Here is a 19,763-nt window from a genome sequence, read left to right as displayed (position 1 = left end):
AAAACCTTAATCAAACATTAGAGGAAACTGCAGAGCTGGAAGAAAAACTGGAACAAAATCTGTAGAGTGGAACCACACAAGAACACGTCTTTTAAACCCCTCCAGGGATGGTGACTCCACTGCTGCCCTGGGCAGCCTGTTCAATACCCCACAGCCCTTTCTGTGAAAAGCATCACCTCCTGCATCACGATGAGACTCCCTGAGAAGGAAACTGTCCTGTAAAAACCCAGCGTGAAGCATCTCCACTTGAGACTGGATCATCTCACGGCTTGTCTGTGCAGAAGACAAGAATCCTAGGGCACCGGAGACCATGCTGAGAACAGGTCTCTTTTAATTTGCATCAGCCCAACGTCACCACACAGATTCATGCTGACGACCCCATGACGATGTCCCAGTGCTGCGCTGTCCGGGAGGATGGGTGAAGGGGCATCAGGACAGCTGGCAGCAGCCTGGGCCCAGCTCCAGAACACTGCTACAAAACACAAGCAAGATTGGAGAGAGCAACCAAGGAGCTTTTATTGCTGTGAAGAGTGAAAATGAAGTGTGAAGCAAGCTTGAATCCAACCCAGCAGATGCAGGAAAAGCTGTTAAGCAGCTTGTAAGGAGTGACAACCAGAAAGTCCGTGTTCTTGGAGAGTGCTACCACATCCAGAGCCGACTTCAGCTCCAAGAGCTGTTCCTGTGCTCTTGGGACAGCAGGAAGCTCTTGGCTGCTTTGGCTCTGTTGTCCTTCTCCCTGGGGAGCCCCATTCAAAGGTCTTCCAGGTCCCACCTCTGCCAGGACCCTACACCAGACCTGCCTTCCCCCTGTACAATGTGTTCTGAACTCTTCAGGCAAAGGCCTGGGAAGTGCCAAGTCAGGGCATGATGGCTCCGTATGTCCCCATCCCTGCCAGAATCACTCTCAATGGCAAGGGCCAGTTTCAGCCGCCATGTCTGTGGGGACAGCCCAAGCACACCCCATTTTCCCACCCTCCCCCCCCAGTCCCACCAAAAATAAATTTCTTCCCAAAGCTGTAACTGTCCTTTCAGAAGTTTGCCTTATTTAGTAGGTTGGTTACTTGGTTTCTTAGTAACTTGTGGGTACTTTGCATGAAACATGACTCCCCAAAGAGAGGCCACTTCTGCAGGTCTCTCACTCTGATGGTTGCTTCTGCAACTGCAGGTTTCCTTAAACTTTCTGGTTGCATCTCGATTCCCGCAATAATCACCCGTGTCTTTGAGCAGTCCTGTGCTGAAGAGCATCTAGCCATTGATGATCTTCTCACTGATGTATCCAGGCATGGTGTAGATCAAAAGAACTAGGAAGATGGTCAGAAGAGCAACAATGAACAGCACAATGATGTATTTCTTGTACCGCTTCCAGAGAAAGAACACAAAGGTCTTCATGGGATTCACAAACCAGTTGAAAGAAGTTTTTGGCCGGCTGGAACAGGAAAGGAAGAACAGATAAGCACAGGCGCAATCCACAGAGCAGCACCTCAGTGCCTCCACTTTGGTGCCCCGTGACCTTCATGGGTCAACAGCCCTTCCTGCTGCTTCCAGACAGACTCAGCTGGGGGCTGCAATAACTGCAGTGCCATGAGAGTGCTGGAGACAACAGGACCTGCTCCTCACGACAGCCCCCGCAGAGCTATTCTGCACCCATGTGCCTAAGGGGTACGTTCACATGGTTAAACCAGAGCTGCCCTTGGTGTACAAGTGATGTTATGGCAAAGCTGCCTTGGGTACCTCACTGAGATCAGCCCTGGCCCAGATGCTGCAGCCACAAGTCCTGCTGGACCCACTCGAGCTCTGGGAAGCCCCGGCAGGTCCTGTAGACCCCACCATCCAGGGCCTCACTGGTTGCTCTCAGCTTCCTGACAAGCAGATGCTCCTTGTCCCCAGGCAAACAGCTGCTGAAAACACAGCACTGTCCATCCATGTTCAGGGTGATAGCACAGATACTCACTTGGGCTTTTCCAGGGGTTCAGGTTCTTTTCGGCCCAAACCAACAGGGCTTTTCTCAGCCTCCTCCACAGTCAGCAGCTGGAACTCCGCTTCCACCTTACCCTGGAGGGGGAACGTGTCTGAGCCACAGCCACACGTGTCGCTCTGCAGACCGGCCTGCTGACCACACACCCTACCAGGAGTGGGTGGTTTTCTCCCAGTTCCACTTACAGATGCTCAGAGCAACTAACTTTGCTCTCCAGGCATTAGCTACAGAGTCTCTCACTTCACAGCCAGCCAAAACCTTGGCCTGGCCAGAAGCTGTTTTGCAGACAAGTCGCTAAATTGTATTGCTATTGTCGCTATTGTAATGCACTCCCCAGCTATCTGGATTTGTCTGCAGACTCCCACACTGGCACTGAGCAAAACTCACCCTTGGGGACAAACAAAGGTCCACAAGGGCAACCAGCAGCAAGTCTGCCCTAGGACAATTGTCACCTGCCTGTCTGGGGTAGGCAGAGACCCTGGGACAAGCTTTTGCTGCTGTCCGGTCTGGCTGATGGGGAGCCACGTGCCTCTTGTTTTGCTGCCCTCCTTGAGCACTGCTGTGTGGGAAGCTCAGAGGAAGATGTGAAGCTGGACACCCCCTGCGATGCCACCACAGCTGGCTGGATCTGCAGCAGATGGAACAAGTCTCCAGGACCCTGCACAAAGTCCCGGGCAGCTGGGCCATTGCTGTCCCTGTATGTTATGTGCATGCAGGACAGGCTGCCGTGTCAATGCCGAAGGAAAACATGGGCTCTCTGCTCGCCCGTGCCAGCACCCTGCCTCACCGTCAGGAGGTACTTGTTCCCACTGGGGTCTGTGAACTCCACGTCCTCTGGTCTGACTGAACGACTCCATTTCTTCTTCTTCTTCTTCTGCTTGTACTCCCTCTCTTCTCTCTCCTCGTCTTCTTGGTCTTTGAGTTTGATGAAGGGCCACCAGCCCCTCATGCGCTTATTTCGGAAGATGGAGAAGCGAGGTGTTGCATTCTCCTTGGCCATCTTGATGGTGCAGTGCTCTGAGCTCTTGGCTGCCCGCACCATGTCGTGCAGCTTCAGCTCGATGGAGCCTGCAGGCACAGTGAAAAGGAGAGCTCATGGTGAATGATCTGATAGAGTCCTGCACATTTACAGCTGGAGAACCTAAAGCTCAGCATAAGAAAGGCACAGTCCAAGAGTGAGAGACAAAGAAGCAGAAGCCACAGGGCTTGTCTCATCTCTGATATGGCCAGATTGGTTTGCATGAGATACAGCAAGTTATTTTTACTCCTTTAACATGTGCCACCCTGCTCTCCTCACATGTCCAAGCTCCTCTTCTCCTCATTCCTGCAAATGTCAATGAAAAATTTAAAAATCTAGAAAACTCCTTAAAGGTTTCAAGTCTGTCTTATATCTGAAACAGCCTCTGTTCATTTCCTTGCTTGGCCCTGTGCCCCTGTCCTCCTTGGAAGAAGCTTCTGTCCCACTTCAGCACTTGAGGCAAATCAGTCTTATCACGTACTGATCTGTATTGGCAAAATCACGGCCAGCAATCAAGGGATGTGGGTGTTCTCTGCTCAGCTCTGCTGAGACTGCATCTGGATACTGTGTCCAGTTTTGAGCCCCCAACACAAGAAAGGTATCACCTAACTAGAGAGAGTCCAGTGGCTGAGCTGGTCAAGCCTAGAGTATGTGCCACAGCAGGATAGGTTGAGAGACCCGTGTGTGTTCCACCCAGAGAGGAGGGGTCAGGGGAGAGATCTTACTGCATCTCCCACAGACTAAGGGAAGCTACAGAGCAGATGGAGCTAGACCCTTCTCAGATGTGGATGATGAAAGCATGTAAGGCAGAGGACACAAGCTGCTGCAAGTAAAAGAATTTGAGAATTATGAGAATGGTGCAGCCAGGGACCCAGAGGGGTGCTGGAATCTCCATCCTCAGAGATACTCAAAACTCACCCAGAGAAGGCCCTGAGCAACCTGACCTGTATTGCATCTAGCCCTGCTTGAGCAAGAGGTTGCAATAAAGACTGGAGAAGCCCCTTCCTACCCAGAAGTTCCTGAGATTGTATGTGCGGGGCATTGTTGGTACTGCTGTCTAATGCTTTCTTCAGTGCCTGAGTAGCATGGCTGAACAAACCACCACTGGAAGTGCCTCATGAAGGTGAAGCCCTCCAAATACGCCACTGAAGGCTGATGAATAAATAGAGTATTATCCTGCCCAGGGCACAGCAGGGCAAAGGGGCAGCTTTTTAATGGGGAGGCCAAAGTTTGAAGATGGGACGGACAACAGGACAGAGTGCTACAAACTTGGGCATGGCAGCAGAAGCAGGAGAGAACAGCAGCGTTTGTGCTAGCGTAGTGTGGGTGGAATTGCCACCAGCCCAGCCTCACCACCAGGCCCTGCTGCATGCCCAGCTCCCTGAAGTACCAGAGCAGCTGGGGAGCTCTGAGGCCCCTGTGATGCGATGCCACAACTCAAGAGCATATGGTCTCACAAGGGTTGCCAAATACTGTGCCCATAACATAAGCTCCTGGGATACCTGCTTGTTGGCCAAGACTTTGGGATCTGCAGATCTAAGTGAGAGCAGGGAAAATGAGCAAGTTTATCAGAAAAGTTGTGAGGAAGAAGAACCTGGAAGTTTTGCAGCATGACAGGGCTGGAAAAAGGACACCAAGGCCCTGGGACAAGTATGCAAGCTCATCGCGTCTGTGTAGGGGAGGTGTGTATCTCCAGGCTCTACCTATAGCTCACATGTGAAAAACCAGCCCAGGCGCTGAGCTGAAGCACTTGCTCTGATGCTCCTGGTGTCCCTTCTCAGGGGGATGGGGCCTGGGAGAAACACTGTAATACTCCAGCAAGGTGAGGGACAGATCACGCCACCCCCAGAAAGTCACACCATACCTAGAAAGTCATTAGCTGAGATTCTGTCGTAATCCCAGACCTGGAGGACCAGAACAGCTGGTTCCCGAAACTCTGATTCCTCCACAGAGAAGACAGAGTCCTTCTTCTTGTAGGTGATCTCCTTCTCAGTTGGGAGATAGTTGAAGCGGAAGATGAACCTCCAGTTGAAATTTCCCTCCCCGGTCAAGGAGTTAAAGTGAACGTCTGTCTCCTGCTTGTCGTGGTCCAGACCCTTTATCCAGCTGCAGGAGAAACTCAGTTATTGCCTACCCTGACAGCCAGCCCCAAAGGCAGAGCAGAAGATGGAGGGGCTGAAACCCATGGGACAGCAGCAAAAGAAGAGTCAAAGAGCCAAACTGGACCAACACCTGACCAATATGTTTGGGGGCAGAGCAGTCCATGCAGGAGACGGGAGTGGGGACCCTGTGCTGAGTCAGGGAGGAGCAGAGGGTCAGCAACGGCAGGGAGAGGACAGCCCTGCTCTGCCTCCCAACAGACCTTCTCACGTAGATGTCGCTGGATGGCTCTCCCGTGACTGGGTTGACATCATCGAGAATCACGTCGTCCGTGTTCCAGATGATCACACGCAGCTCGTAGCTGTGGGAAGGACACAGAGGGAAGTGAGACACATGCCCCACCGCCTGCGAGGGCAGGTCAAACCTGCACCGGAGCAGTAGGACTTGAACCCTCCTGACACTGTGGTCCTCTGCCAGGTTCCTCTGGCCACACACAGCCCAGCAGTCTCACTGCCATGCATAAAGCCTTTCCTGGGGGGCTACAACTCCACAGAGAACCACCCACAGTCAAAACAGGCAAATCCCTGGTGCATGGGGAGCCCAACCAGCACCACTTGGACACAGAAGCACAGAAAGGCTTAGGCAGGAAGAGACCTCTGCAGCCTCTCCTCCAACCCCTTGGTCTAACTTCGTACTAGAGCAGATTGCTCAGGGCTTTGTCTGCGCGAGTTTTGAGTATCTCCAAGGATGGATATCCCAGCACCTCTCTGCATCACTCCGTCCCTGTCCCAGGGTAAGTACACTCTCACGGGGAAAATGTTTTCCCTATATCCAGTTGGAGTTTCCCTTGCTGCAATTTGTGGCCATTATCTCTTGTCCTTTCTTGTGCACCTCTCAGAAGAATCTGGACCCTTCATCTCAAGAGCCTCATTGAAAACAGCAGATCTCCTCCTTCAGCTTCACTTCTCCAGACACCCAGAGGATATCTGCCTGATAGCCAAATCACAGGGTGTTTCAAAAAGATGGACCTAGTTTCAGGTGTTTGAAAAAGATGGACCTGATTTCAAAGCGATATATTTCACAATGGCAATATGTTGCAATTACACAAACATTTACAAATTATTTAATGAGTTATCATGTTTTAGTAACCTCTTTATAAATCATAGAATCACAGAATCATTTTGGTTGAAAAAGACCCTCAAGATCATCAAGTCCAACCATAGCCTGACTCTGGCACTAACCCATGTCCCTGAGAACCTCATGTCCGTCTGTCCAGCCCTCCAGGGCTGGTGACTCCAGCACTGCCCTGGGCAGCCTGTTCCAATGCCCCACAGCCCTTTGGGGAAGAAATTGTTCCCACATCCAACCTCAGCCTCCCCTGGTGCAACTTGAGGCCGTTTCCTCTGCTCCTGGCGCTTGTTCCTGGGGAGCAGAGCCCGACCCCCCTGGCTCCAAGCTCCTTTCAGGCAGTTCAGAGATCAGAAGGTCTCCCCTCAGCTCCTGTTCTCCAGCTGAACCCCCAGGTCCCTCAGCCGCTCCATCACACTTGTGCTCCAGCCCCTCACCAGCTCCGTTCCCTTCTCTCAGCTCGCTCCATCACCTCAAATGCTCTGTGTTGCCTCCACCTGCTATATGGACAATATCAAGATGATATAGTGACTTCAAATTGGGTCCAGCTTTTTGAAACACCCTGTAGAGCTATTAAGAGATGAGTAGTTCTGATCTGAGTTTCTATCGCCTTCATGTCCAGCCTTAGGGAGGTTAACCCTGCCCTTCGCAAACACTTGCACAGCTGAAGCACTTATGCCTCATGCTGATACACCCAAGAGACCACCCCACAGCCAGAGCTGAAGCAGAGAGGAGGGCTGTGTGCCAGGCTGGCACAGACATCAGGACCCTGGGACATCCCACCAGGCATGGGGATGGACAGTGACCCTCCACACTGGTCCACCAGCCCCAGCCCCGCTCCCACGGGTGTTACCTGACAGGCAGCCGCGGCTTTATATTGACAGGCGGTGGTGCGGGGACGTCAGTTGGAAACATGTCAATCCACATGTGCAAGGAGCCCTGATGAGAGAAGACAACATAGAGACTTCAAGAGACAGACCACCTCCAGCTCTTCAAGAAGCAGGAGCTTGGTCCTGCAAGGAAAGCTCTCACCAGAAGGCACTGCTTGGCTCTCTCCATCCCCAGCACTTCAGAGTGATGTGTGACTGGATTTAGATACAGAAAAAATGAAAACTGCCGAAAGTTGTTTATTTCCCTCCCCACTCTGCTCTCAAGAAAATAAAACATTTCGTCTGGACTGAGTCTGTTTCAGAAAGTGGCAAATGTGTGCTCTGTTCTAATAAGAAGCATAACCAAGAAATCTAAAAAGTGATAGGTCTGACCCTTCCCTCCCCACATGTGTTTCTAATGCCAACCAAAGGCAGAGTGACTGCAGAGCTCTGCTCTGCCACAGAGCTCTGGTACCAGAGGGAACGGGAGGTGTTCAGTGCCGGACACCAAAATGGTTGAGCTCGGATCACTGCACTGCATAAAGCTAAGGAGGAACATTTCTCCTCCAGCCAGTGGTTATGTTGCGACCCCAGGGAGAAGCCAAGGGTGCAGAATGGGGCTCTTGCCAGGGAGCAAAGCAGCAGTAAAAGGGGACAAAGCAGAGGAAGGTGCTGTGGCAGACAAGGACACTCCCAGTCACCACGGTGCATGGTTGCAGGGCAAGAGCAGGTTCCTTCCCATGCACACGGCATCCTCATCAGAGCAGTGCTCCATGGCCCAAGGAGACAAGAAGGATTCTGGGCCACCAGCATTGTGACCACAACATCAGTGGACAGAGGTCTCTTGAGGAAAGGGTGTTCAGAAGCACCATGCAGAAGCACCAAGCAGAGAGGTCAGAGGGTGGATCTGAGCAGAGGACACCCAAGGCAAACAGTCCTCACCTCATAGCAGGGCCAGCCACCCACAGACAGCCCACCCAGGAAGGGGCAATGTGTGGGATTCATATCATGACAAGGAGAAAAAGGGACAACAGGGACCAGCCAGGGGGCTGGAAACCAGCTGCCCAAAGGTCCTTCCCCGACCAACATCTAGGCTGGCCAAAGAAACACATCCCACCTGCACCAGCCCAGGGTTCTCCGGGTTGTACAGGGACCGGATCTCCACATGCTCTGGTACCAGCTTGTACCCGTATCCTGGCATCTCTTCCCAGTGCTGCAGGACGTACAAAGCCTTATGTTCATCATCCACTGACCAGTTCTCATCTGCTACTCCTCTCTTGTTCCTCACAGAGGCCTCTGCAGTAGGACACAGCCAGGTAGAAGGTGAAGGCATCTGGCCAGCAAGAGCCACATCAAGACGTTAGTCACAGGCACAAGTAAAGGAAGATGATGGACTGAGCAAACAAGGACCTCCCCAGAAAAACAAAATGGGGAGAAGCAGGAGGGTGAGGATGAAGAAGAATGAGTTCAATATGTTGCAGTGATGAGGAAAGCTGTAGGCAGGAAGACAAACAGGCTAAGAGAAATAAGAGGAAAAGGGCGAAAAATAATTTACAGTGGCACTGGGAAATGGAACCCGGGGATACCAAGGAGGTTGTGGCCACTGGAGGGAATGTGCACAGCGGGCACGGGCCTGTGCTCAGGGAAGGTCTCCATCACTGCTGGCGGAGGGCATAAAACCTTGCTGTGTTCTTGGACATTTGTGGCCCTGGCTTGGGGTTTGCAACGCCAGTGAGAAAAACAGCAAAGGAAAAGCAGAGGCTGCCACAAGGATGAAATCAACAGCAGTGAGGAGCACTGGGGAGTCACCCAGGGCACGCAAAGCCATCGGAAGCAGAGAGCATCCCTGAAGGACAAAGCCAGCTATAAACTGGGAAAGAGACTGAAAAAGTCTCCCCACACTTCCCATTCCCCCATAAAACCCAAAACCAAACAACAACCACACACACCCCACAACAAACAAATAAACAAACAAAACTAAAACAAAACAAACAAAAAAATCAAAACCAAAAGCAAAACAAACAAAAAACCACCAGAAAAAAAGGAGGTGAGTATCTTGCTGGTGGTGGTCACAAGCAGATGGAGGTCCAGCTTTGTGCCAGTGTCAGCCACCAGAACAAGCTACACCTTCTCTGGCTGCACAAGCCATCAACCCCCCAGGCACATCCCTGCCCTACAAGTGGATTTACTTTGCTCCACCCACTGCCTGGGAAGCCACTTTGGGATCTAACAGCCTGGATAACATCTTCCCCCAGTACAACACTGTCACCCACTGAAACCGGGCCACTGAGCACCAAGGATGCTCCCCGTGGTGACACAGAAAGCTGAGCTGTGCGGGGCACAGGGTGGGACACTTGAAGACAGAGAGGCTGGTGGGCTTCCAGCCCTCTCACCATCTCACCAGCACAGGCACTGCTGACAACAGGAAGCTGTTTAAAGGAGAGGTCATTGTTCTCCGAGCACTCTGTACCTTCAGGAAAAGCCTCTGGAGGGACCTTGAATATTTTATTGTCCACTTTGACCTCCTCCCGTCTGTACTCTGCTGCAGGGAGTGAGTTTTTCTTGCATAAGCTATCCAAGATCTGTGTGGGCTTGAAAGCGTCTCGCCACATGTTGTAGCCATTTCTGCATGGAAGGGAGAACATCAAGAACATCTTCAGCTTAGACACACCAGGTTTTTCTCCTAGGCTGTGAAATGCCCTGCCCTCTCTACAGCACAGGCTATGACACCTCAGATTTTCGCTGGGAAAACCACAGGTACACAAAACCTTAATGAATGAAAAGCTTAACAAGATCTCCTCCAGAAAAGGAAGCCAGGATTGTGCCCCACAGACCATTAACTTCAGAGCAGCAATAGGAGCATTTCCAGCTGCAGCTTGTACGTAGGAGAGAGGTTTTACCAATGCTGGGACACAGCCAGTTCTCCAGCAGTGGGGTAAGAGAAGAAAAGTTTACAGAAAACTGGCCAAAGATGCCAGAGAATCCACACTGAATGAGGCCAAAGGAAAAGAGTCATGAGTTTTGCTGCTTACTTAATTGGCTACTGCCAGAGAAACCGCCCTACTTTCTAAGAGAGGTCTAAATCACATCAATGCCAAGTGAGAGCTTTTCTCACAGAACACCAATATGAAAGCATTGAAGAATTTTTTTGCTACTGTACACAAAATACACTAGTCCTCAGTAGGAATTAGAGCTACCACAGGAAGCTGGGAGGAGTCTAAAGGAGATGGAGTTATCCATGTAACCTGCAGCGAACCTGTGGGGCACCTGCTCCAAGGATTCTGTGGACCCAAGCTCCATCCCGCGAAACTGGAGGTGTTCTGTTACCCACCCAAACAGTAGGCGAGAAGAATGCATCTCGTGGCCCTAATGTGCCACACCAGTACCTACATGTCGTACTGAGAAGCCACTCCACAGTTGGCCCTGTGCTTGCTGTAGAATCGATTCTCCAAGTCAATCTTGGTCTCCCCAATCAGATCATCAGACCCAACCAAATCATGGTCAAATATGGCCACAGTGAGTTCTGATTCCATGGGAAAGGAGACTGTCAGCTCCACAACTCTGGACAGAAGCAGACAGGGAGAGTGCAATTAGCAAAGAGGTTGGAAATTAAACGCATGCTCTGCTTTAGTCATCCTACACATTTAAGAACTGTATTTGACAACTCAAAAGACCTCTGGTAGAGTTTTGCTCTCCATTAGTTTGGCGTGCGCAGTTTTCAGTGAGGGTGTTCAAACAAAGCGGTTACTTTTCCAGGAATGTGTGCCCTTGAACAGAGGCCCTGGAGCCAGGGGAAAAGCTCCCCAGTGCTCTGTCACTCCTTGGCTTGCTACTTTGGTAAATCAAGCCCTTGGGAGTGCTTCCCTCCCAACCCATAACACTTCTGGCTCCTGCGTCAGCCAGAGGCAAGAGATGTGCCTGGGACCTTGTGTCACAGCACAAGATCCTCCAGCAGAAGGGAACAGAAGATAGCATGTGCTGGGCCACAGCCTCAGCCCCAGATTTGTGCTATTCCTATTAAACCTGCTGGATGAAAACTTCCTGCATACTCTCCAAACACAGGATTGAGCTGCTTTGGGATGTATCGCTCCTTTGTGTCCTTCTGCTCCTGCCCCACAGTCACCACCACGTAGGGGTCTGCCTTGCCATTGGGGTCTGCTGGAGAGAGGTTCGTAGCCTGGAACACACAAGAGGTACGGCCATAGGTCAGCTGCGGAGAGCCACCAGTGCAAGGGGCACCACGCAGGCCTGCGAATGCCCAAGCCCACTGGGCAGGTCCCTCCAGCGGCTGCCCCGGAGGTGAAACAGGCACTTGTGCCCATGCAAATCCCCACTCAACAAGCCACCGATGTCCCCAGCTGTCAGCACACCTGCTTGCTCTCTGTCTCAAGGCAGATAAGGAGCTAAGAAACGCCCAACTGGATTTTTAGCACCTTCTGAAGCTACAAAGCATCATAGAAGGCTCCCAATGGACAAGACGTAGCTGACCTCCACTGGGCTGGCAGAGTCTTCAAACCAGTGTCGAGCTTTTCGCAAGTGCCACTGCTCACGTTGACTGAGTGGAGAATGGCAGGAGGTCCATAGGAAGGGACAGACCTCCAAGCACTGCCACCAACACCAGAGACTTACCTTAACGATGTAAACTCTTACAAGAACCTTGATAGGTCTGTTCCTTGGAACGCCCTGGGAGACCTTGGGCTCTGTGCCAGCTTCCTCAGTGGGGTAGACATAGAAGGAGCCCTGCAGAAAAGACATTGCAAGTAACAATGGATATGAAAGAGAATTTCTCATACGGGATTGGACACCCCAAGACCAGCTTCACCTGCCAACTGGAAAATCAGAGCCATTGCCCCACACAGACCACAGACACCCTGTGTCCTGGGGAACAGTCCTTTCCAAAGGCACCATCATGACACATGGCCCAGGCGGTTGGCAAGTTGGGCTGCAGGCTGTCAGACCTCTGCCAGTGCCACACGTTCTGAGCATCTCTAGGCACTTTGGACTGGCAAAGGCAGGTTTTCTAGGGACCTCCTTAAATCAACTTCTGTAGCTGATATTTCAGAGTCTTCAAGAGCTCCTGGGTGGGAGAATGATGCTTCTTTTAAAGAAGTTTTACTAATTTTAAAACCAGTGAAGCTCACTGATTCTTACTGGCATATCAAACATACCATGAGGCCCCAACCAGAATAAAAGCCTTTTGTGCTTCATGCACATCCTTACAAGAGCTAAAAAAAACATAAATCAGGTGCATTTATCAACAAAAGACCACAGCACACAACCGCTTCAACAGGAACCACCAGCACCCTGGCCATGCTGCAGGCACACAGGTGCAGTCTCAAAGGCTTTGCTGGTGTCAGTACGCTCTGAGATACATGTTGTCCTATGGATTTTCTTCCACACACAGCACAAACGTCATTCAAATGATACGGTACCTTGTACTTGCCCAGAAAATGTTCATCCTCGTTTCCATCTTCATCCTCATTTGCTTTGCCACGATGAAGGGGGAAAATACACAACCAATCTTCAAAATTATCAAACTCATTTTCCAGCTCAGAGTTGTAGATCTAAAATAAGTAGAAAGTAATCTGGGGCCTTTTCCTGCCAGGAGAGTCAGAAGGACCATCCTTTCCCTGCTTCAACTATGCCACCTGGTCCTGCCCTACGCCTGCATAACTCAGCGCAGGCTGTTACGGTTTCCCCATCCTCAGACGTGCACACACACCCCAGCCAGGCTCCAAGGTCTCACCAGCTGTTTCAAAGCCCAGTAATGATGCGGGCCCAGTGAACACAGCAGGTTGTCCTCCCAGTCTGACCTCCACTGCGGGGAGGTGAGAACATGGACAAAGGGCTGGGGTTGAAAGAGACCTGTCAGCCCAGTAATCACCTGAAGGGTGGCGATGAGCTTCCTCTTGGATCGAACAGGTTCAGCTTCAATTACTGCCTCATCTTCTGCTTCCATGTCAATGGAAGATGCATTTAAATTCCCTCCATCTAGAAATGGCAATAGGGGATTAGGAAACACTCTGATCTCTCCCATCATCTCAAGTGTCCAGAAAATGACCCCAGCAACACCTCTCACTTTCACCCAGGGCTTTGACCAGGGTAACTAGAGCTATTGCTGTCTGTCACAGGTGTCCTGCAGCACCTCAGGTGTCCCAGTAAGGCATGGTTGGACCTGGTGGGACACAAATCAACGCAGATTTGCTGCCTGCATGGCCACTGTTTAGGGAGCAAGTGGGCAGAGACCAAAGGCAGGAGGTGGCTGAACCAGCCCACAGGTGCTCTCAGAGAAGGCACAAGTGAGAGGTAACCCTCTTCTTTGGGTGGATGTTTATCTGATGGACTGCTGGTTTGGGTGGATGTCTAACTGAAGCATCACTGCCACTTTGGGCACCAGCAGCTGTGCCTGGAGAGAGCACAGCGAGATCTTTCTCTGGGCCACCAGCAACCCAAGGGAGCATCCTTGCCCTGTTTCCCAAAGACCTCAGATCCCTTGAGCACTAATGCCACGCAGGCACCCTCCAGCCCTCTCCTAAATAGGATTTACATAATTTCCATACTTACTCATCGCTAGGTGAGTCACTGCTTACACCTCAGCAAATCTGACCCTGCAGCTCTAACACTGTTCTCAGATAATTTGTTTGTTATTACTGTCCTGCTGTCACTTTGTAGTGAATCCTGTAGCCAGGTGAGTATCCCGCACACACAGAGTGATGTCCAGATCCTGGACAGTGTTGCATCTCCACCATCCTCTATCTCCACCCAGTCTTTGCTTCCTGCTCTCACCCTGACAATTCCATGATCCTTGCAGATGATTTTTCTAGAGGTTTTTGCTCACTCAGGAAGGCTCTTGCTTCAACACAATCGTCCAAATTTTTCTGAGGCAAGTTTGGTGTTTTCAACTTGAAATAGCTTTTGTTAGCCCTTGCCAATGTTTTGGAGCTCTTTGTTCCCTTTCGTATTGTTTTTTCTGAATGTTGCAGAGCCGTTGCCTGCTCAGACCCCATTCGCACAAGCCCGGTGCTCTCTGGAATGGTGTAAGTCCTGGCTCTCCCCACAGAAGAGCTGGGTATTGCTAAGGACTCACCTGTGTCATTCAACTCATCGTTCTCAGCATCCTCCTCATCACTGCGTGTCTGAAACACACAAACAGTCATCTCACATCCCTGACAGCAAAGGCTTCTCCACCGAGGCACAGGACACTGTCAAAGCTTTCCTGCCAGCAGGGTCAGTAATGCCCAGCCTGAGCTCATTTAGCATTAACATAACTGGAGGAGGGTATCTGATGAATGTCTTAATGACATTTTCTTCTCCCCAGATCTTCCTGCTGGATTTTTGATTGGGATTTATGGGACACAGGGAAAAGAAAGAAATTTGGGCAGCCTTGCTCCCAAAGCATAACCTGGGAACACAGCCAGGACAGAGAGTAAGCAGCATGAAAACCCCTGCATGGCAGCTAAAATCAGCAATGTCACATTTTCAGGAGTGCCTCAACAAAAGGTCAATTGGATTCTCAAAACCATTTGGGCACGTAGCCTCAGGGATGGTTCAACCCCCATTGCCTGCTGAAACCAGTCTACTCGGTGGATGCTTGATACCTGGCTACCTTAAGTGTGCTTGACACACATGATCCCACTGCAGATCTGTGCCAGGAGGGCTCCTATGACACTCAGTGCTGCTGAAAGCATCTCCCTCAAGCCAGTGCAGCCACCTCTACCCTGTGCTGCCAGCTGTCACAAAAGATTACCTGGTTATACAGCTCCTTCAGGGACTCATAGTACTTGGACCACCAATCCAGTTCTTCCAGCTCTGGTTTTTCTTCTTCATATTCATCCTTCTTCTTTACAAGTTTGTTGATAGGAATTTTCTTCAAAGGATCCTTAAAAGAATAGAGAAAAGGGTTCAGAGGGAGGAAACAACCAGCCAGGACACCCATTCACCCTACTCTAGTGCCCTGCGAGCCGCTGACAGAGGCTCAGCTTTCAGGCAGAGCACAGGAGGTGCAAAACGACCTGTAGCCCCAGGTTTGTGTTTGCTGCAAAGGCAGCAGTTCGCAATGCACAAGGCAGCGCAGCTCTTCCCTGTGCCAATGAACAGGCAGGAGAGAGGAGTGTTTGGGTCTGGAGCAAAAACTGCTGGTTGAAACCTAACTCCGAACTTCTGAACTTTCTTTCTAGTTTGTGCCCTTCAGTTTGGCTTTCCAAATGTCAAAATTTGCTGGGCCAAAACCACATCACTCACCTTCACAAGACTTAGGGGATGAGTGCTGGGACCTGGGTCACCGGCTGCTGGGCCAATGTTCACCACGGTCTGAGAGGGAAGACGCTGGGATGAGACTTTCCGAGCTGAGATGAAGAGAAAGAGCTTCATGGTTCTATGCATTTATGTCTTGTCCACTGCTTCCTACTCTTTGTTGTTATTCCAGTTGTTATTCCACAGGAAAACCTCCCTGTTACCCCACTATAGTGTGGTTGTTTTTAAAGCTTTTGAAAGCAGACCCTGAGAAAATATTATTGGAAAACCAAGCACAGTGCTGAGACTGGCCACCATCATCAACATGCTTGTTGCTGACTCCCAGAAATTCAGATTTATGAGAGAAATGACCACAAATCAATCAGTCCTTAGCTTCTTCTACTTCATGCCATATTTATTTACACACATCCTGTGTGTAGCTCTGGCTATCGCTGTCACAGAGCTATTTAGTGAATCTGTTACTCAATGATCACAGACCCATTGATGTGAGAGAAATGTGAACCTTTCAATCCTTGGTGCTAGCGGACCAGCTCCCTAAAGCCTGATGGAGGTGTCACCGCAGACAGTTCTCCAGCCCTACACAGGGGTTGAAAGAGGTGAGTACAATAGTCCTTCCCAGGCTAAACATCTAGACACAAACTTTCCACAGGGATAAGTTACTGTCTCATACCCAGCCCCAGCTAAAGGTGCTGCTGGACTAAGATGTCTCCATGAGCCATTCTCCCTCCTCTAGTTTCTACAAATGTATGGCAAACCGTGCCAGGGAAAGAGACCGCAGGGAGATGCCACATCCACAGATGAACTGTCCTGCTGGTGTGGTGGGCAGGCAAATGATTAGCTAACCTTGGAGAAAACAGTTTTAAATTGCCCTTTGCCACTCAAAAAGAGAGATGCCAGCCCTTACACAGCACTCCATCACTTTGTTGCTGCTGCTGCTTCCCGAACACCAGTCTGGAGCCAGAATCACAACCTGGTCCACCCCCGACCTGCCCCACTCTGTTTTTGCTGGGCAACTTATGGCTCTGGGGAGAGGACTTTGCTGCCTGGCTGGGGGGGAGTGGAAGGGCCAGGGATCTCTGTCACTGGCAGAACTGGCCTGCTGCCTCCATGGGAACCTCACCAAGCAGCTCACCTTTGGGCACATCTTCTGGTTCCTCCTCCAGCTCTCTGGGAGAGAACTTCATCACATCGGACACAACATGGGTACCCACCAGCACAGTGCGTCCAAACGCGCGCTTCTCCACCACAAAGATGCTGAGGGGAGGGTGCAGGTAGACCTGCTCTGGGAGCTCCTGAAAAAGAACCGTGCAGGGGTTCAGAGGAACAAGGGCAATACTTGTGGCAGCCCCACCACACACAGCAAGGTCTGATGGTGCCTTTCAGCTGTGCACAAAAAACAAAGCCTTGCAGTGACAGGCAATGGCTAGGACTGCTCTTGGTGGGCAGTTTCACAAAGGTTTTCATCTGCACCTGAACCACGTGGCCACGGGAAAGCAAAACCCTGGGGGCATCCCCCCTCCTGTGACCTTGGTCCTTGCAGACAGGCAGTGCCAGGTGCAGGATGGCCATGGTGCACCCTGGCATGGCAGGACCCCCCTTCCCACTCACCACGTCCATGTATTTGACCAGCTCAGTGAAGTTGGGGTTCTCTTTGTAGGCCATGATCACCTCCGACTCCACCTTCTTGCCAGCACATTCAATGATCACCTGGGGCTGATCCACCTCAAACAAGTTCACCCGCTTCAGGTCCCGCAGGCCCCAGAACAGGATCTGAAACACAACACGAGGCCGCTGGGCTGCTTGAGACACACCAGCCATGGCACGGCCACGCCACCAGCCACGGCGCCTGGTGCTGCCACCCCTTCACCCGCAGGACTCAGACCCCAGGAGAGGCACGAGGCCACTCTCCCCACCCAGCCACCCAACAGCTCCAGCTGGTAAACTGATGAGACAGTTTATCCCTCCTGTCAAGCACATCCATTTGTGCCATCTGCTAAGGCCACATTTGAGCTCCAGACCCAACTCACTGCCCTCTGCGCAGGCCAGCCATGCCATTACCCGCAGCAGGCAGCGCACCTCTATGCGAAACTCCTTCAGCACCGGGCGGATGCCCTCAGGGATGATGAACCGTCCAGCACGGGGGTCTCCCAGGTAGCCGAGCTCCTTGGGCTCCACGTCCTCGGGCACTGACGGCTGCAGAGGTGAAGCCAGGGCACACCAAGCAGTGAAAGTCATTTCCACCCCACACCATGTCCCCCCACCCCCCCAGCCTGTGCTCATGGGCTCTGTCCCTGCAGCTGAAAGCCAGATGGGGCTTTCAACAGGGTGGCCCCATGCAGCCAGCTCCTTGCCACGCAGCTCTCCCCTGTGGGAAAGCAAGACGTGAGGTTCCAGCCACCTGGACGATAAAGAAAGATCAATACTAACATGACCATCCGAACAGTCAAAGAAGAAATAATACTAACATAATTAGATCACAGCAACTAGTCAAAATATAAAAGGCCTGGGCATGTGAATGAGTGGGTCAGAACGCTGCCCACAAGATATGCATGGGAACGTGACCGAAAACAGTCACAAGTGTGGTGTGTTTGGGATAACATTTTTTGAAAAAACAGCCTGTCTAACCTCTCAGTCCAGGTCTGTACCTGTAAACCTATAAATTAAGAACTGTTAATAAAAGTCAGCTCAGTCTGGCTCAGCTCTGCCTGGTCCTGCTCTCGCTACTAACGAGAACTCTGTGCCTGTGTGTCTCTGTCTGCATCTGTTTGAATCGTTCCCCATCGCCGCACTCCCCAGAGAGCTGGCAGCCCTGTGCAGCTTCCTACAAGCCCGTTACCTCCAAGTAGCCGCTGTAATCCAGCTCAATCAGCTCAAAAGCGGCAATAAGCTCTCCAGCTGCTTTGGTGCCTTTGTAGAAATTGAAGAACTGCAGGGGAGGTGTAGTGTACGGCTCGTCGACCAGTTTCACATGCGGGACGGCAAAGGCCTGGCCAAGGAACTCAGGGGAGCCCTGTGGGAAAGAGGGGATGGGTCAAAGATGCCTCTGTTCTCTCACCACCTCAGGGAAAAGATCATCACTAATTTCAGCCAATCTGGGACACCACAACACTGTTCTGCTTTGATTTTCTCTGCTCTGCCCAGAGCTAGGAGCAGATGAGACACATCTGCAGCAGCCCCTCTGAACTCCCAGCCCAACTCCATGCAGAACTGGGCGAACAGCCGGGGACCAGGCACCAGGGGACATTAAAGCTGGATCAGGTTGCTCAGAGTCTCCTCCAGCCAGGGTTTGAACATCTCTGAGGATGGAGATCCCACAAGCTCCCTGAGCTCCAGTCACAGCATTTGAACTCCCTCTAGGTGAAAACTGCTTCCTAAAATCAAGTTGGATTTTTTCTTGTTCCAACCTTTGTTGCCTGTCACCCTGCCCCAGGTACCTCCAAGAGAAGTCTGACACTATGTTTTCTACCCTCTCCACTCAGGCAGCTGCAGGCAACAAGAAGACAGTGCCTCAGCCTCACCTTCTCCAGGCTGTATATACCCAGCTCTCTATCTCCCTTCACTCTGTGCAACCATCTTGGTCACCTCCAGTATGCCAGTGTCTGTCTTGTACTGGGACCCAGGACATGGGCCCAGGAAAGCTTCTGAGCTACACAGGAGGCAAGTTACATCATCTCACTTACAATAACAAAGAGGATCCAGGAGATGAGTGTGACTTTGAAGTACTAATGAGAGAACAGGGAGTGAGGAGGGATGGAAAATGACACCTGGGGACAGAAGGGAAGAAACAGACCTAAGAGCTGCATCATCTGGCTACATCATATATCCCCTGGCTACAGGTCCTCTGCAACATGAGCCTGCTGAGGAAGTGGGGCACAGTGCTTCTCCAAAGAGAGATCCCAGATCCACCCCCGAGCACCCTCCAGGCCCTGGCTCAGGGCACCTCTGCGCCATTCGCACGCTGCAGCCAGCGGCTTCACCCCAGCTCGCAGCAGGAGTCTGCAGAAAGTTGCAAACTCAGCCACAGCCCCCAGGACCCATTGCCTTCAGTGGACCAGAGTAAACAGAGTCATGGAAACCAAACAGAGATGTGGCTCCTAAGTGCCCACTCACAGCACCCACACAGAGCTCCTCTGCCTTCCGTGTCCTGGAAACAACACTTACAAATTTATTGTGGCTGAAAAGGTTGATTATAACAATGGGGGTCTCTGTTTTCAACTCTTCTTTTTTCCCATCAATAATGAGCTGGTCAAACAGAAGTAGCTCATTCCACATGGGGCTCAGTGTCTCCTCCAGCACCTGCAGAAGAGACAGGAGCTCTGAGCGTACCACAGCCAGTGGAAACAAACCCCACGCGTCTTGCAAAGAGAGTGAGGAAGCATGGGCTGATCCCCTCTCCCATGCAGCCGCACACAGCTGGCAG

At 51.4% G+C, this 19,763-nt stretch overlaps 1 protein-coding gene across 6 annotated transcripts in view; it reads right to left on the bottom strand.

Annotated features, from left to right (window-relative positions):
• Positions 1-491: 491 nt before the first annotated feature.
• LOC102086942 (fer-1-like protein 4) overlaps positions 492-19,763 on the bottom strand; it is a 40,106-nt gene continuing 20,834 nt past the window's right edge. For 2 of the 6 annotated variants that reach the window (XM_065032651.1, XM_065032653.1), the window contains 21 exons: positions 19,505-19,639; positions 18,180-18,353; positions 17,420-17,536; positions 16,952-17,113; positions 16,476-16,635; positions 15,332-15,435; positions 14,838-14,969; positions 14,178-14,226; positions 12,975-13,081; positions 12,523-12,654; positions 11,720-11,830; positions 11,140-11,267; positions 10,481-10,651; positions 9,561-9,715; positions 8,208-8,386; positions 7,075-7,160; positions 5,356-5,454; positions 4,858-5,099; positions 2,763-3,043; positions 1,952-2,052; positions 492-1,426 (listed from right to left, as the gene is read on the bottom strand). In XM_065032651.1, coding sequence (XP_064888723.1) covers positions 1,246-1,426; positions 1,952-2,052; positions 2,763-3,043; positions 4,858-5,099; positions 5,356-5,454; positions 7,075-7,160; positions 8,208-8,386; positions 9,561-9,715; positions 10,481-10,651; positions 11,140-11,267; positions 11,720-11,830; positions 12,523-12,654; positions 12,975-13,081; positions 14,178-14,226; positions 14,838-14,969; positions 15,332-15,435; positions 16,476-16,635; positions 16,952-17,113; positions 17,420-17,536; positions 18,180-18,353; positions 19,505-19,639 — 3,006 coding nt within the window. In that variant the 3' untranslated portion in view covers positions 492-1,245. The other 4 variants (XM_065032652.1, XM_065032654.1, XM_065032655.1 and 1 more) reach the window with 4 other exon arrangements.

The sequence above is a fragment of the Columba livia genome, chromosome 16 (assembly GCF_036013475.1).
Source record: "Columba livia isolate bColLiv1 breed racing homer chromosome 16, bColLiv1.pat.W.v2, whole genome shotgun sequence".
Classification (NCBI taxonomy): Eukaryota; Metazoa; Chordata; class Aves; order Columbiformes; family Columbidae; genus Columba; species Columba livia.
The sequence above is the reverse complement of the archived record's forward strand: the minus strand, read 5'-3'. Positions and strand labels throughout refer to the sequence as shown.